The 15,680-nt window shown below is 50.9% G+C and overlaps 1 protein-coding gene and 1 long non-coding RNA gene across 2 annotated transcripts; one reads left to right on the top strand and one right to left on the bottom strand.

Moving 5' to 3' along the window:
- The first annotated feature begins 5,119 nt into the window (after positions 1-5,119).
- On the top strand, positions 5,120-6,969 carry LOC119104618 (uncharacterized). Its single transcript, XR_005094974.1, has 4 exons — positions 5,120-5,197; positions 5,624-6,218; positions 6,484-6,552; positions 6,724-6,969. It is a non-coding gene; the product is annotated as an uncharacterized LOC119104618 (long non-coding RNA).
- Positions 6,970-13,565: 6,596 nt separating this feature from the next.
- On the bottom strand, positions 13,566-15,398 carry LOC119104764 (high-affinity choline transporter 1-like). Its single transcript, XM_037228484.1, has 3 exons — positions 15,322-15,398; positions 14,230-14,405; positions 13,566-13,666 (listed from the first exon to the last, which is right to left on the bottom strand). Exons 1-3 carry the CDS (start codon positions 15,396-15,398, stop codon positions 13,566-13,568), a joined length of 354 nt encoding a protein of 117 aa, XP_037084379.1.
- Between the last annotated feature and the right edge of the window lie 282 nt (positions 15,399-15,680).

Below are 15,680 nucleotides of genomic sequence, written 5' to 3'. Positions count from 1 at the left end.
TCCTTGATGCTGGGGCTTATAAAAAGAGCAGTGACCAAAAGCCTTATGACGTACTAAGATAAGGCAACATCAAGAGACATTTTACCTCTAAAACTTCTTCAGTATCGCCTCATTTTGAACACTGAGGAAGGCTTGAAGCCAACAGGTCTGTCACGTTTTGGCACTGTTTTAAGATACCATCAGGATTTTGTTGTCGTTCTGTTCATAATCACATACTAGAATCTCAGCTTTGTGGTCAGAAGAATTATGCCGGATTTCTAGTGAATTGTTGGTGGCACAATGACGTATGGTGTTGGGTGCTTGAGATGGTATTTGTTAGTTGGGGTCAGTATATTTTGTAGACAGTTACTTCCCTGCGCTTTTAACTGGATGTTTCGCCCTTCGACGGTGTGGTTTATATAAAGTTTTTGTACTTCTATACGGTTTAAGACCTTAGAGACTTTTGACCTTCATCAGAAGCCACTTACCCACGACCAGTTAACTGCTAGCAAGAAGCAGCCGCTTATTTAAGGTTTTCATCTTAGTTTTATATGTTTACCAAGGTTCTCAAGATATTCGCGAACAGGGCATTTGAGATTGCGTGGTTTTACTTCCGTATCACAATATCATTCCAATTTATCATTCTTCACCAAATAACACGGAAGTCGGAGCACGCCCAACTTACAGAACGCTGAGAAGCGGCGTCGAATCGGGATCGGGTCCCCGATTCCGGCGACCTGACGCCGTAGAAACGTCACGTCCTGGGAGCACGTTCTGGAAAAAACACCTAAATATGCTGTTAAACTGCGTGTCGATGTGTGCGGCAACGCTCTCGTGCCAAAACCATGGATTCAACCGTCTCAGAATGTTCTCAAGGGTTATCTCCGTCATTTTAAGGTCAGGCCAGGGCAGGTCGCGTGTGAAACGAATTGCAAAGCGTAACTGCACAGTGAGAAGTACCGTCTGCAGAGCAATCGAGACGTTAAACGTCGTCCGGCCAACGGACGCGTCAGTACCAGACCAGGAAGCGGTCAACGACGCCTTTTCCGGAATCGATCTCAAATGTGACACGCTGACGTCTGAACTGTGAGATTGGGTGTGAGAACCTCGTATATGATTATTTTGGCTTATTCTAACCAACGTGCTCCGAAATATTATCATATTTCAATACACCTGCTCCGGGTACCACTGCGAATTTATTTAAGTCGGCACCTGGTCGTCTGGCCTTGCTGGTACCAAGTCCCACACAGTACTCCAAGACTATCAATGTAAGTCTAGGAGAAGACAGAGGAAAGACAGAGAGAGCAAGAGAGAGAGAGAGAGAAGGGCCACCGCGTCATCAGCCGGCCATCAGCTGCCCGACGCCTCATCACGTCGCGTCTCCCATGGCCCCGGTTACCTGACGTCGGACGGTAGATAGACGGTAGACGGATCCCCCCCCCCCCCCCTCCGTCCAATCTGGCGTCGTCGTACGGGGTAGCCACGGTGGCCTTCGTGCCACCGCCGGGCGACCATTTTTTACCGCCTCCTTACCCACCACGGCCGTCCCGTGGCCCTCACTCTCCTGCCCCCTTTCCGGTGGGGGAGGGGGGCCTGCCCAACCCCTGCGGGCTCCGAGCTCGGCTCGGCTGGCTGACCATGGTCGTGGACGGTGACGGCGCCCATCCGCCAGATGCAAACATGCAGTGACCTGGTGCGGGCGCCACCACAGCCGCAGGCTTTCTGCGGCCGTCTCGCCGGAAACGCGCTCCAGGAAAACGAAGGGGGTGCATCGTTTTGCCCCCAACTCGCCCTTAGTGGTTCGCCTCTGGATCATCTGGAACGTCTCTGGATCAAAATGGATTCGAGGGGGCATGTCCCGCTCCGAGGACGGTGGAAAACGCCTCACGTTGTGCTGACTTGGTTTTATTGTAATACAGATGGCAGCGAGTATTCACCCTCGTCGGAACAACATTTGGTATCGGTCTGTCGAAACCACCGACTGGCACGCCTGAAGCCACTAAAATCACTGGCTCGCCTGTACGTGCGTGCTCTTCCCACGTGCCACCCGAACTTTCTCAACACTTCAGTTTGACTAAAAGGCTTCAGTACGAGAGGCTTCAATGCGAATGGATTAGGATTTGCGGTACCGTATACTCGTGCTGGAAACTGGTGGTGAAGCTGGAAGAGCACGCATAGAATCTTTGTTATTCATGCTGCTCCAACTGTCCATCTGTTCAAAAGACACCTATAAATTATGAAAGTGAATTGAACGCCCCCAGTCCAAACTTTGAATGGCACGACTTTACTTGGAATGCTTTCAGGACGGTTGTTTCTGCGCGCCTCGCGCTCACCGCCTGGTGTCATCTTCAGCGACTACCGACGTTGAGTTTTACGGAAAACCCAATACAGGCTACCGGTGCTCTTCCTCCTGAAACTGAGCGCGCAGGCTCAAAACTTTGCTGTGCGAATAGCTTCATTGATCGGTTCTGCAAAGGGATGATCTTCTCAGGCAAACATGGGTTAATCTGTTTCATTCTTACCTCATTTTGATCCACTCTACAATACTTTGAGACCCTAACCTTTTCCCTGGCGAGGGGCCCGTGGGTAGCACGCTAGGGGGCATAATATCGTTCTCGCTCGATGGCTGAAGGATCATTCCGCCCCAGCGCGGGCTGCCCTCAGGGTGGTGGAGTCCCCTGGTCAATCCGGAAGCCCAAGATAAATACATAACAGATTTGTCCTCCCCCTGACGCAGGAAGCCCTCTGGCCCGGGCAGTTGACCCCGGATCGACGCAGGAGCTTTCATTGATGCAACAGGATCCCTCACCGCCGCAGCTAATCCTAAAATTGGCATTTGAGTCTCCATTTAGGCTTGGCGGGCCGTTGGCCTAAATGGGGTGCGGAGCCCCCTGCTCGATATTGGGGGTCCTGACTGACAGTGTCCTTCCATTGTCTGATTATGGACTCTGACCATAAGTTTTCATATCTTCTTTCAGTATCAGAGGGCCCGATCGACGCAAGAAGCACTCTGGCATTCGGGGTTCCGTGCCTGTCCCTGCCCAGCAAATGTTCCCCTTGCCTACATAGGACACCCTGTTAGCCAGTGCGGACCCCTGAACGCCACAGGGGTCCCTCATTATTGCAGGGGACCCGGCCAAATCAAACTGCGGGTCCCGACCGTGTCCTTGCTTGGGAAGTGGGCAGCCCGGGACAACCGATCGACCAACCGACCAACTGACATCCTCATTGTCCCACGGGACCTCAGTCAGCACAATAACCCCTCAGACCGTCATCTGAGGACACAGCCCTCCGGGCCGAGTTCCTTGATTGACTTGCAGTTGACCTTTCCTTGACTGACCTGACCTGACCTTTCGGGCCCAACAGCTTTCCATATGGCCCTCGGTCGTCGGTCGCGAGGGACCATTCGGCCCCTCCCGCTACCCCTTGAACAATGCCCCAGCCTGACTCCTTTGCCAAAATAAGCCTTTTTCCAACGTAGGCCACTTGTCACACAGGCCCGCTGTCAACACAGGCCCGTTGCCAGCACAGCACACTTGCCAACATAGGACACGTGCCAACGCAGGTCCCTTGCCGATACAGGCCCCTTGCTAACACAGGCCCCTCGCCAACACAGGACCCCTGCCACGCATTGCGGGTCCCAGGGAGGAGGGGGGGGGGGCTCCTTGTCGACAAGGAGTGGGTCGGGGTTGGGGTGGGAAGTTGTGATGGGGCTCATTGACTCAGAGGCCCCTGCCAATGTAAATCGCGGGCTCCCGTCTTGTCACTGCCGGTAAATGGGCTCTCAGGCCCGGACCGACACGGAGCTAAATGTTCGGTTTTGTTGGTGCCTGACCGGCATATAGGTCCTCATCGACTCAGGGACCCCAACCGGCGCGAAAAGCCCTCTGACTGGCATTTTCGGACCCAGTCTCGCGGGCCAGGCCCCCTTAATACGATTTCCAACCAATCCTTTGGGTCTTTCGATCTCTCAAATCGGGACCCAAAGGGGGGAGACACGTGTCCCCTGTACCCCCACCATGCCTACACCACTGGGGAGGGGGAGGGGGGGGGCTGTAGCCTAGTAAATAGGAATTTGAGGAAGGAGAAAAAGGGAACTATACCGCTGCTGTTAGGGATCGTGTCCTATGTATATGTATGTGCAGAGGGTGTAAGTACTGCAAACGGGGCCGAAAAGCGTTCCAATTGTTCCCCACTCGTCGCTAATCCTGGCATGGCTCAGGGGCGCATCCAAGAAAGGCCCAGATTGCCCCCTTTCAGCCCAGATTTTTCGTGTTCAGCCATCGATGGCTTCCGACGCAGCTAAAAATCGGCGTGACGTCACCGAGCTCCGGGCTCGTGTCCGGGCCGTGCCACTGATGCCTTGGCGACCCAGATTCTGATTACTGCCATCCACCATCTCATGTGAGACCGAGGGCAGATCCAGGACGTCGCCTTGTGGGGGGGGGGGGGGGGGGGGGGAGGTCGCCGGATTGGGGAGAGGTATAAACAATGCCGCCATTCATTAAAAAAGGCCTCGCGGGAAGTGTAGAGATGTTTGATATTTTGATCATGATTGGGGAGCAGTGCATGGGAAATTGGCCTTCCCCGTCCCGCCATTGCCCACCCCTGCCCGTAATTCGCTGCGTCCTCCATTTTCAAATGATTATGGAGAATGCATCTTAAATATATAACAAAATAATGTATAATAAAAATAAACATACAATAACTCGTATTACGCCCCACACGGGGTCTCATCAAAATACATCGGTAAATCGAAGAAGGCGAAGCACGTGGAGTAACCGACCGACAAATCCCACCTCGATTCAAAACTGCCACAGTTAGTTAAATGCTCTTTCTTTTCTTACAGAACGTTCCATCTGAAAACTTAGGCAGCAATGCTTGCATACAAAGCCCCTTGGCACGTAACACGTTGGAGAAATGCTTCACAATTGCCCCACTGCGCCAAATATGTCAAAGTCACTGAAACGTTTCTGAAACGTTTCCGCCTGCCCGCCAGGGTACTACTTTTACGCGAGGAAATGCTGCTGTTGTACGGTCCTAGACGACGCGATAGCCAATAGGTGGCCTGGATTTTATGACGTCATGTAGTCATCCGCACGTGGCTTATAATCGAAATCGGGATCTATTTCCACCACACGGAGGGCAGACGGCGGGCGTGGTTGCGTTGGTCGCGTGCGACTGCATTCGTCGGGCCGAGCTCTACGTCTTATAGCCGGTAAGCTGCTGTAAACTGCATCCAGGAGACTCTTCGCCATGGGGGACGTTTTTCCTGACACCAGGCTCTTTGACGAGTTGGAGTTTCTTCGGTTCAGCGACGACCAGTTTGCTTCAGAGCTGGATTGTCCCGAGAATGAAGACGACGAACAGACATCACTCTTCCCCTCGTCCGTCAGTGACCCGTGTATGTATAGTGTGCTGGCCAGCCCAACTATGCACACCTTGAATGAGCTGAAGGAGGCTGTAGCATCTTGTACTGTTGCTATTTATCACAGTCCAGAGCCTGAGCAGAAAATGTTGAAGGATGTGGGCTCTCCAGAAAAGACTTTGAATGCACTGGTCATGGATGATGATCTCCAGGCAGATGCCAGCAAACGTGCCTGCTCAGAAGATGCAGTTGTTACGTCACCAGTTTCTCTTTCAGCTTTCTGCAAGAGGTCTCCTGCTGAGATGGGTCCAGAGATGCTGCAGTCATCAGAAATATCTCAGACATCATCTCCTGAGATGAGCACAGTGGCTGCCAGCACTGAAGTGCCTAGGAGACGGAGGCTGAAAGTGCTGCACAAACCGCATGTTCCGGATTGCAAACCCCAACAGAAGAACAAATCTGTGGCCAGTGCTGACAGAAGGGCTTCAAAAAGGAGATGCTCCTCTGATGTGGTTGATTCAGTGTCTGACTCTATCTACTTCAAAACTACCAAGAAGATGAAGAGGTATCAAGAAGCTCCATGCAAGAACCCTGAAATGGAGCGCTGTAGGCTAAATGCAATAAATGCCAAAATCAATAGAGACAGGAAAAAGGAAGAGCTGAAGAACTTGAATGAGAGGTGTGAAGCTCTTGCCAGTGAAAACAGGCAGCTGGACAACACTAACCAAGATCTTGCAGGGTAGATTGCAGGCTGCTGAAGAGGAGATTGCCTTCCTGCGGAGTGCACTGCTGAACCGCTCTGCCCCTGCCCTGCCTGCCCTGGATGAAATCTTGAAGTCTGTGTTTGAAAAGAACTCTGCACCTGCTGGAGGTGTGTGTGAACTAATTGGAAAGCAAGATTACTGACTGAGTGCTGTTCAGGCTATGACATGTGGAGGTCAGGGTGCCAGGCATGGCAATTCTGGTATCCTGAAAGGTGTGAATGTGTGCTTGAGGCACTCATGAACATGTGTTCGCATTGTGGGTGGTGACCTGTGCAGATGACAGGTTCAATGCTTTGTGAAGCAAGCCGTGCCAGTGACTGTTAGGAATTTATGTGACTGTGTCTGGTTTTTAGCCATATGCTCTTATTCTAGGTTGATGGCTGCTGAGGTTATCAGCACATCTCCATGCAAGCTGCCATGGAACCATCATATTTATAACAGGTTGGTATTAGTGACCCCATGTGCATTCACTGAAAATGAACTTTCATTGCTCTATGTGCAGCCTTGTGATTTCATAAACAAGCTGAGCATTCAGTACCACTACTAGGAAATTTGACTTGTTTTTGCCCAGACTTCCCTTTTCTGGATAATGGTTGGCCATGTTCTTTCCAGCTCGCCCATGCCTGCTACCTCAGAGGATGACGGACGGACAGAGGTAGTATCCCCGAGGTGACCGGTCATGGATGCTCTCACTTTGAAAGTCACATGTTTGCCCTTCAGAGGGAGCTATTTGCTCTATTGTCAAAGTTTTGGTAAGCATGGGGCTCTCAATGAGATATTCAGTTACTGGTGAAGTGCAGCACTGGCTGTGATATTTGTATTGTGATGGTTGTGTGTAATACAATGTAAGAGAATGTGTTTGTGTGTTGACCTGGGGGGTTATGCTCTCGCACTTTTGTAAGGGCTTGCAGAAGTGCAGGCATACAGTGTGCAATAAGCAGTTTGAATGGATGATGAATGTATGTATGGAAATGCTTAAATGCTCTTGACTTCTGCTACCTCCAGTTTTGAAGAGGACAACCTGGAAGCAGCTGCTCAGCTGTTTGATGCAAGGTTGGGTTAAGTCCAATACCAACTCTGGTGGCCAGATCTTGCTTGGCCTGTGCTTGGCACACTGAATCAAAATTAAAGCTGGCACCACAACATGCAGTACACTGGCTCTAGTTCTGCTGTCTCCCATTGCTTGGGTCATTTGAGCGTGCAGACTGGCAATGGATAGATTGTGCTGCTTGGCTCTGAAACTGGCATATCATTGTAGACTGCTTAGAAGATGGATGTATTGCCACCCTATATTGCCACCACACTTCAGAAGTTCTGCTGTGACTCCATGATGCATCAGTATTAATGGCATTTGTGGTCCTGTTTTTTGGGATTAGTCTGGTGTTGCTATGTGCAATTAGTTTCCTTGAGTATATCAGTAGGTAACGGTCAACTGGCTGCCATCTGAGTATTGGCTATTTGGGAAACATGTTCTAAAAGTTTCAGACACATTCCCTCTATGTAACAGGTCTTCTCAATATAGCCAATGCTTAAGTGAAAACATTGTTCAAAATATTTTCCTTGGTGTGTTGAATGTAGATCACTTTCAGCAGCCCTTAATCTGTTGAGGGGGGGGGGGGGGGGGGGCAGACGTAGGAGATACCCAGCGGCACGAGTGCATTCGTGTTCTGATCATCGTTTTGTCTTCGGCGCATGTGCTGCCATTTCTGATTGCTCGAAGTTCGGTCCCCGTCGCTCGCCGGCTGCTGGGGGCGGTAGGCAGTAGCCACCTGGTTACCACACAGGGCGTCCACGTCGGTTCCCTTGACCTGATTGCACAGCGGCTCAATTTGTCACACCCTGGCGGCCCTGTCTTTTGGCCAGACTGCACAGTGGCTCGATTTGCCACATTTGGCAGCCCTGTCTTACAGGTTAGATTAGGTCGTAAGGCGTGTCGTCGCGAAATGGTCTCCGATCTCTGTTTTGACCATTGCTGGCCTCAGTAGGCGGTTGAAGCGCGGCGAACGTGCTCTGCTAGCGGAAGGCGGAAGTCTGCGTTGATATCAACGAACGACAATCAGGATAATTGAAGTAAGAGTCCAGGCCTTCACCGTCTCGACAATTTCTGTCGTAGCTCGGCGGGGGGGGGGGGGGGGCTCTGGTTGGTTCAGGCGGCGCCGAGATGGAATGTGATCACAGTACGTTGGCATCGATGAGACAGCGGAACTCAAAGGAGCGTTAGGTCTTGGGCGCGCTGTCGCGCGCTGCTTCGGCGAGGGGTCAGAATCGAAGTACGCGTTGCTCGCACGGAGGCTGTCGCCGGATCGCTGTCCACTTCGGCAGCGCGTCGTTGAAGGCGGACCCGGATTCCGATAGCAGGTGAGTGGCCGCTGCGGTAATGATGGTGTCCGGCGGCGCCAGTGAGCGGGGAGGGAGAGGTCGGACTTAAAGCTTTCGGAAAGTTAACCTCGGTCCTGAACGTACTGGATGGAAAAGTGGCTCATAAGACAAAATGAATGACCCCTCAGCTTGACAGATTGAGTGCCTCCAAGCAGGGCGCACCGTGCGTGGCTTGATGGTGGTGTGTGCCGAGTCGCATGCTCCAGAAATAGGCGATTTCGGCTCGGCTTCGCTTATATGGTTCGCTTATATGGTGTGGTTTGGGCCAGGGGCGTAATCCCAAACTTGGGGGGGGGGGGCTGAACAGTGGGAGAGGACCCAACTTATTCCCAAAGCGCGCCAACAGACGGGTTTGTCTCCAGTTTTGCCAACCGCCGGGGAAGCTGCACCAATGACCCGAGCTGGATGCGGGGCGCATCTAATACGGGATACAGTGACCACAGGCCCTCTGGGTGCCAGATGTGTGTCGCTGGCGGCTGCGTCTGAAAAAGCCTCTGGATCCGGTCCGTTTTGACCGCGTGGCAGTCAGTGAGTCTCCATCATGTCGGTGGTAAAACCAAGGTGGCGCTAAACTGGCTTTGGTGAGGAACTGGCTCCGCCAGCTTGGCAAGTGGGCAGCAGCGCCACCTATACGGACAGTGTCCGCCATCTGTAATCAAAATTCTTAAGCACTGACACACCGGCGGTGTATGAGGCGAGGTTCTCACAAACGATTACCAAGACTCTTCTGTCAAATCGGCATTCGGTGCATTTGATAGGATGCGGCGTCTGGTTTGCCGTCGTGGTAGGGTGGGCCTCAACACTAACCTTTTAAGCTCGCCAGAAGATGGGGTGCACCAACGTTTGTCGACATGCGTACGAAAGGTGAACGTGGTTAAGTTGGAAATTTGGACCCTTTCTTCGAGACTATGTTTTCGAACGTGGAGAGAACGGCATCGTATAGCTGTTTATACGTGTCAGTGAATGAGAGAAATAAATATATACTGAGATGACGCGGTGGGGCCTTTGGGTACACGACTTCCCACTGTGACCTGGTTTGACAGTTCGTACATAAGTTCACTAAACGGATCAGTGCATACCCAAGTGAACGAAGGGCGAAATTTTTTAACATTTTTTCTATGGCCTTTCCAGCCGTAGATTCTGGGGATAGAAGGGGACTGAACTATCTATCGTTATCGGTGGCGAGGCCAGGATTGCAGCCAGCAGGGGCCAAATCTGGTCACGAGGACCGTTGTAGACAGAAGCCCCTGTACGTCGCGTAGGGGCTGTTTTTTTATATCTTGTTCGGAAACCATCTACACTTCGGATCTTTTGTTGAATCTGCGGTGCATTTTCATGTTTTAGAAGGCGAGTGGGCGTTCCAACCTACAAAAACTTTCTACAGCACGCGGTATTCGGTTATTGGCATCCACTCACACCCCACCTGTCCAACGCAACATGCACTGATGTTTAAAAACATGATCTGCATACACCATCCGATGCCGTTTTTCTCGTGGCTTTAGTATGTATTATTTTCGAGATCACCTTAAGGACGTAAGCCCTGTCCCCCCCCCCCCCCCCTCTCGACTGACGAGGGCCAATCCAACGTGGTTGCAAATCACGAACGCATAAAGCCACGTGTTCAGCGGCTATTGCTGCACGCAGATGTACGTCTGGGATGCAGCAGAAGTCCTCCGCATCCTGTGCGTCCTGCACATCAGTGCACGCCCCGCTGTGGCATTTTTAGTCCCACTCGGTTGTACCGTGCGACGAATTTGAACTGATTTGCAGTAAGTAGATTTTTCGCAAAAAAACGTCGATTTTTTTCTTTGGTATCCGCCAGTATGTTCGGGTTCTTCAGCTGATGCGTGCTCGGGTGGAAAGACTCAGGGATAGCTTCCTGTTTAAATCAGCATGGTCAAGTCAGAGTTTTATGATGAATTCGGTGGGGGGGGGGGGGGGGACCTGGAAGCTGACGGGGAGTGACCAATGCGCCGGTGAAATCCCCGTAAGCCCGATTGCGCTGCGTTGACAGGAGGAAGTACAAGCCACATGTTCCAATCTAATCCACAGCACTGAAAATTGCAGGGACCACATGACCATCCATTCTGCCCACTCCAAAATCGTTCCTTGCGCCCCCCCCCCCCCCCCCCCTGTCATAATATGCCTATGGAGAACGCACTCAAAACGCACTTTCTGACGGTGTAGAACACTGATTACCTGGTCTGATACATGTCTCATGGCGCGTGACAAACAACGGCAGTGGCGCCTGCCGTTGATAAGACGAAAGCAGCGGCAATATTACGGATCATTTTCCTATTTTCAACACTGGCCGCGTCACTCTTGCGCTCTCACCGTTCAGTACGATTGTCCGACTGCGACAAACAAGCAGGCAACAAAGCGACAAACCGCGTGCTGAGTGACCGCAGCCTGAGTTTGCCAGACTTGCAGGTAAACCTGGTGTAGTAGTCACAGGAGCTGACCAGGCCTTTTTTATGCGCCAATGTCTCGCACCTCGTAGAGATGTGACAAGATTCGCTGGGGAACGTTTTGAATTTCAACGCTCCTTTAAAAAGGCGGTAGTGCGGCAGATTTCGTCATTGCGCATGTTAAAGATCCACGAGCCAGCAGTATTGAATGTCATGTAAGATGCATGTTTCCTGTCGCTGCCGCACGCCAACACACTCGTTTTCCACGTTCTTCGTTATCCTTTAAGACTTCGTTGCCAAGTCTCTGCTGCTTTTCGCAGTTACCACGTTGCCATATAACTTTACTCTTTCGGGTAGTTTGTGCAACACGATAAAGCTCATAAAATTACACTGTCTGGCGCAATGGCTACCCATGATTTTGCCCACGTAACAAAATCGCGGCGAGGGTGTCCTTTCTGCCAAAGGGGCCACTTCGTCACCAAAATAAGAGCTTTGTTTTTAGATTCGGGAACATTTTCAGGCTCGGGATCCCGTATCGATGCTTTTGGTGTCCCAGAAACCATACCGGTGTCTTTAATAAGCAAAAACAATATGAACCTTTGACATAAGGAGCCCTTACCACCTCCAAGGCTTATAAAAGCCTTGCCCCCCTCTCCTGGCTATAAAAGCCAAAAGCCCCCCCCCCCTTCCCCTTCCTTCCCCCGGCTACGCTACTGGCATGGCGTCATACATTTCATTGTCATTTGCTGCCACCCCGCCTGGTATTGTTCTCCAAAGGCCACTAAATATATGATATCTCGCCGTCAACACTGTCCTTGTCCACCGTCAAATAAGCAATAAAGGCACGGGCGTAGCTTCGCAAAATGAGTTGGGGCAGAGGTTAAACAGCGAAAAGGACGCAGCCTGCCTCGAAATACGCCATAATGCATCTGCAGGCCTGTCTTTAAACACGCCAAGAAACGTATTTTCCCCAAGTTTCGCCTGCTTTCTTCTCAAAATTGGGCAGAGGAGCTGGAGCACAAGTTGGGGGCGTGAGCTCTCCCCCTCCCCCAACCGAACACCTAACTTCTCCTCTGAGCGACAGAAAGCCAAAGGCGGTACTGCACAAGTCTGCGGAATCCACATGACATTTGATACCGAGGGCCCTTCCATGACCTTGCATATCATTATCCACAATACCGTTATCGACACCGATAAAACCCGTAGCTTCTCTATGCAATCGATCAGCTGATATAACAGATCTCTATGGGACTCGCCGGATGCCCGCCGTCCGCGGACGCGGACGATCACGATATCGATAATTCGCTGTGATTGGTCATGCCCCGGAAGTAGGCGGGGCCCGCTTCATCGACTGGGGTACCTCCAGCCCACGGATGGGCAAGCCAGTGTCGCGCTCCATATGCGACTACGCTTACGCTGATGGTGTTCTGCGCATCTCACACATTACAAGGGGGGAGGGGGGAACCGGGTATATACTGCTGTCCTGGTCTTAGAGGTCTTATAAAAGTGTGGTGACGTTGATGGTCCAATTGTTCTAAATCATGTTTTATCTACCTAAATAGTTCTTGCTTTTGAGCTCATGCTACATGCTATGCTACAGGAAGTGCTGCACAATTGGGCATATTAAAGCAAGCATCAAGAGTGGTGAATCAAGCTCACTTATAACTTTTTGTGTACTTTTAACCGGAAAGGACTGTTCTAAACAACACATTTTCTCTATTTAGTTAATGATCTTCTCAATTCGTCTGTGTTTAACTGCGTCATCGTACCTTGCGCAACAGTGAGTGAGGGAGAACGGCCAAATGCCGGCCGTTACATCTGGAACGCACGAACGCCTTGTATGAACGACGCGACAACTATATTTGTCTTCGCCGACGTCGTGGAGGCCTGAGTGGCCTGGAAATGGTCTCCCCGAAGTAGTTTGCACATCTTCGCGGTTGCGTAGCCCAAACATTACAGCAGTTCAGGTCCTAGGAACGGCACCGAATTTATGAACTGCGCCGAATGATCTTCAATATGGCAATTTCAGTTCAAAACTCCATAAAAATTTTGTGGAATGCCCTCGCCAGGAAAGACTACCGCTGATATCAATATTGCAGACGGTTCTTTAAATACAGGTCAATCTACATTTTATCGCTTTTGAACTTCTGCAAAATAAATATCCATGTTGACAGGAGCACCACAGCGTCAAAAAACAGAGTGGGTCAAGATCACGATTCCAGAGGCTCTCTTCAGGCATAGCTATGGGATTGATAATGTACTTAAATATTAGGTTATGGCTATTTTTCATCGCCCTGTGTCCTTCTCCCAATGGCATCTGTAGCTGAAATTTGAACAAAGTTGAGGCCCAACGATCTTTGTGCCAGAACGAGCGCTGATTACGTGTGTGACCGCAGAAGATTTTTACACAAATTCCTCGCAATCCTCCTCCGTTTTGTGAAAGCCAGGGGCCTTGGCAGTGCAAGATCGACAGCAACGTCGTGTCTAGCGAAGTGATTTTGGTCATTTTACCACCGATGATGTCATTGGGACCAAAGCGATCACACATGCGTGGCGGGGGGCTTCCGCAGGATTGCTCATTTGGTGAAGCGGGAAACAAGGACGACGATGATGTCATTGGGACCAAAGCGATCACACATGAGTGGCGGGGGACTTCCGCAGGATTGCTCATTTGGTGAAGCGGGAGACAAGGATGACGGTGATACCGCACATCACCATAGCCAGTGTTCTGAACGGAAAGAGCTGCCGCTTGTTCTCGTAGTCATAACCTGGAAGCAGCCACGCAACGGAGGCTTAGGCAGGCGTGCTCCGCAAATCAGTGCCGGTGAGAAAGGCATCAAGTTGGGCGAGCCATATCTCATCTCACCAGACAGTTGTGGGTTTGGTAACATTTGTTAGCAAGCCTTATACGTTTTTGTTCGCCTAGAGTTCACAGCGTGTGCTCCGCCAAAAACGGAGCGGAGGGGAGAAACCTCGCTAAATTCTGTAAACTTATGCTAACAAGAACAACCTCATATGTCAATGACAGCTGCGCTAACCTGCGCTGCACCAATGCCAAATGTACTCGCTACCAGCCAGTGGTGCAGTTCTGCCAAATTTAACATTATGTTTTGGGCGCCGAGGGGAAAGGACCTTTAACAACGTATGCTCTTCCATCTTGTTGCCTGTAGTGAAGCCCCTGGCAGACAATACAGCCTAAGAGTATCAAACATCTTCAAATTCTGCATTACACTACGGCACGTTTTGAAACAACGATACACTTATTGTTCAAACGTAGCGTGCCTCTTATCATTTTGTCTACTACAGCCACTACCACAGTAGTGTGCCCTACCTGGGTAGTATATCATAGGCGGTATGTGCATGACGGCCTCCCCTCCGGACAGCCGAACCAGCAGCCCCATTAAGTAGCCAGCCAAGGAGCCGCAGGTGTTGCAGTGGTGCTTGAAGTGCACTACCATGCAGAGTTGTGGGAACAAAATGCAGTACACGAGATCCGACGACAAGCCCCTGGAACAAAGAAGATGAGAGAGAAACGGTTATATGCCTGGTATATGGAGCGTTTGGGGCGTAAGTGTTGTTAGATATCGTGCTGTATTCTAAGTTACGTTTATAAGTGCCTTTTAGTGTTCTCAGCTTTGACCTCCATCAGTGAGTGCAACCTGAAAACCAACGTTTTCTTGACCAAGACAGTTGTTATTCATTCAATAAAAAGTCTGCGCTCTGCTGCAGTCTTTAAAAATCAACGTAGCATCCGCCGCTGCACCAGAAGTGTAACAGAAAAGCAGGGACTCGCAATTCTCTCTGAATTTTCAAGCCCGCTCCAGCTCGCAGCATGTGTGTGTATTCTACCTAACAGTATATTCTGAACGATGTTCTCTTTTTAAAACGCACTTATCAAGAGACCAAATTCAAGATGCAACCACGCTCTAGCAAGTCGCTTTCTGAACCCAATCATCACGATCACACGTTGTCAAGAGCGGTTAGACGTAAACATATCCTTAACTGCCCAAGTGACACACGCGGCAAACGAAAATGAGACCGGGCAGACCTTTCTTGCGGGGATCCGCGGTCCCTGCTATCAGTGTGCGTCGGTATCGGTACCAGCTACCAGCGGTATCTGCTACCAGTGTCGGGTCTGAAGGCCGCCCTCTAAAACATCGATCAGTTGGATATTGGGTAAAATACGATTTCAACGATGGTGTGCAAAGCAGCTACATGTTGTTAGTACGGTATGAAATTCTGCTACATTTCTGACAATAGTTAACCCCAGTTTCTGCATGACGCAAAACTCGACGCATGGCTCAATTGGCAGTTCGGGGTAAAACCCAAATTAGCTTATGTAAAACCAGCCGAGCCATGGCCTCGACCGGCCTGAACTGACCAGAGTCCGTAGATGGTTGGTATGGTGAGCGCCCGTACTGACCAGAGTCCGTAGATGGTTGGCATGGTGAGCGCCATGACCGTCGAGAGGGTGTCCGTCACGAAGATGCCGACCTGCATCACCCAAATGATCTCAGTCTCCGACGCCTGAGAACAGACGACATCACCCAAATGATTTCAGTCTCCGACGCTTGAGAACAAGGGGCATCACCCGGATGATCTCAGCCTCTGAACCTTAGAACCGAGGGCATCACCCAGATGATCTCAGTCTCCGACGCCTGAGAACGGAGGGCATCACCCAGATGATCTCAGTCTCCGACGCCTGAGAATAGAGGGCATCACCCCGATGATCTCAGACTCCGACGCCTGAGAACAGAGGACATCATCCAAATGATTTCAGTC

The sequence above is a fragment of the Pollicipes pollicipes genome, unplaced genomic scaffold, assembly GCF_011947565.3.
Source record: "Pollicipes pollicipes isolate AB1234 unplaced genomic scaffold, Ppol_2.1 Scaffold_6052;HRSCAF=7182_pilon_pilon_pilon, whole genome shotgun sequence".
Taxonomy (NCBI): Eukaryota; Metazoa; Arthropoda; class Thecostraca; order Pollicipedomorpha; family Pollicipedidae; genus Pollicipes; species Pollicipes pollicipes.
This window is presented reverse-complemented; position numbering and strand designations above follow the sequence as displayed.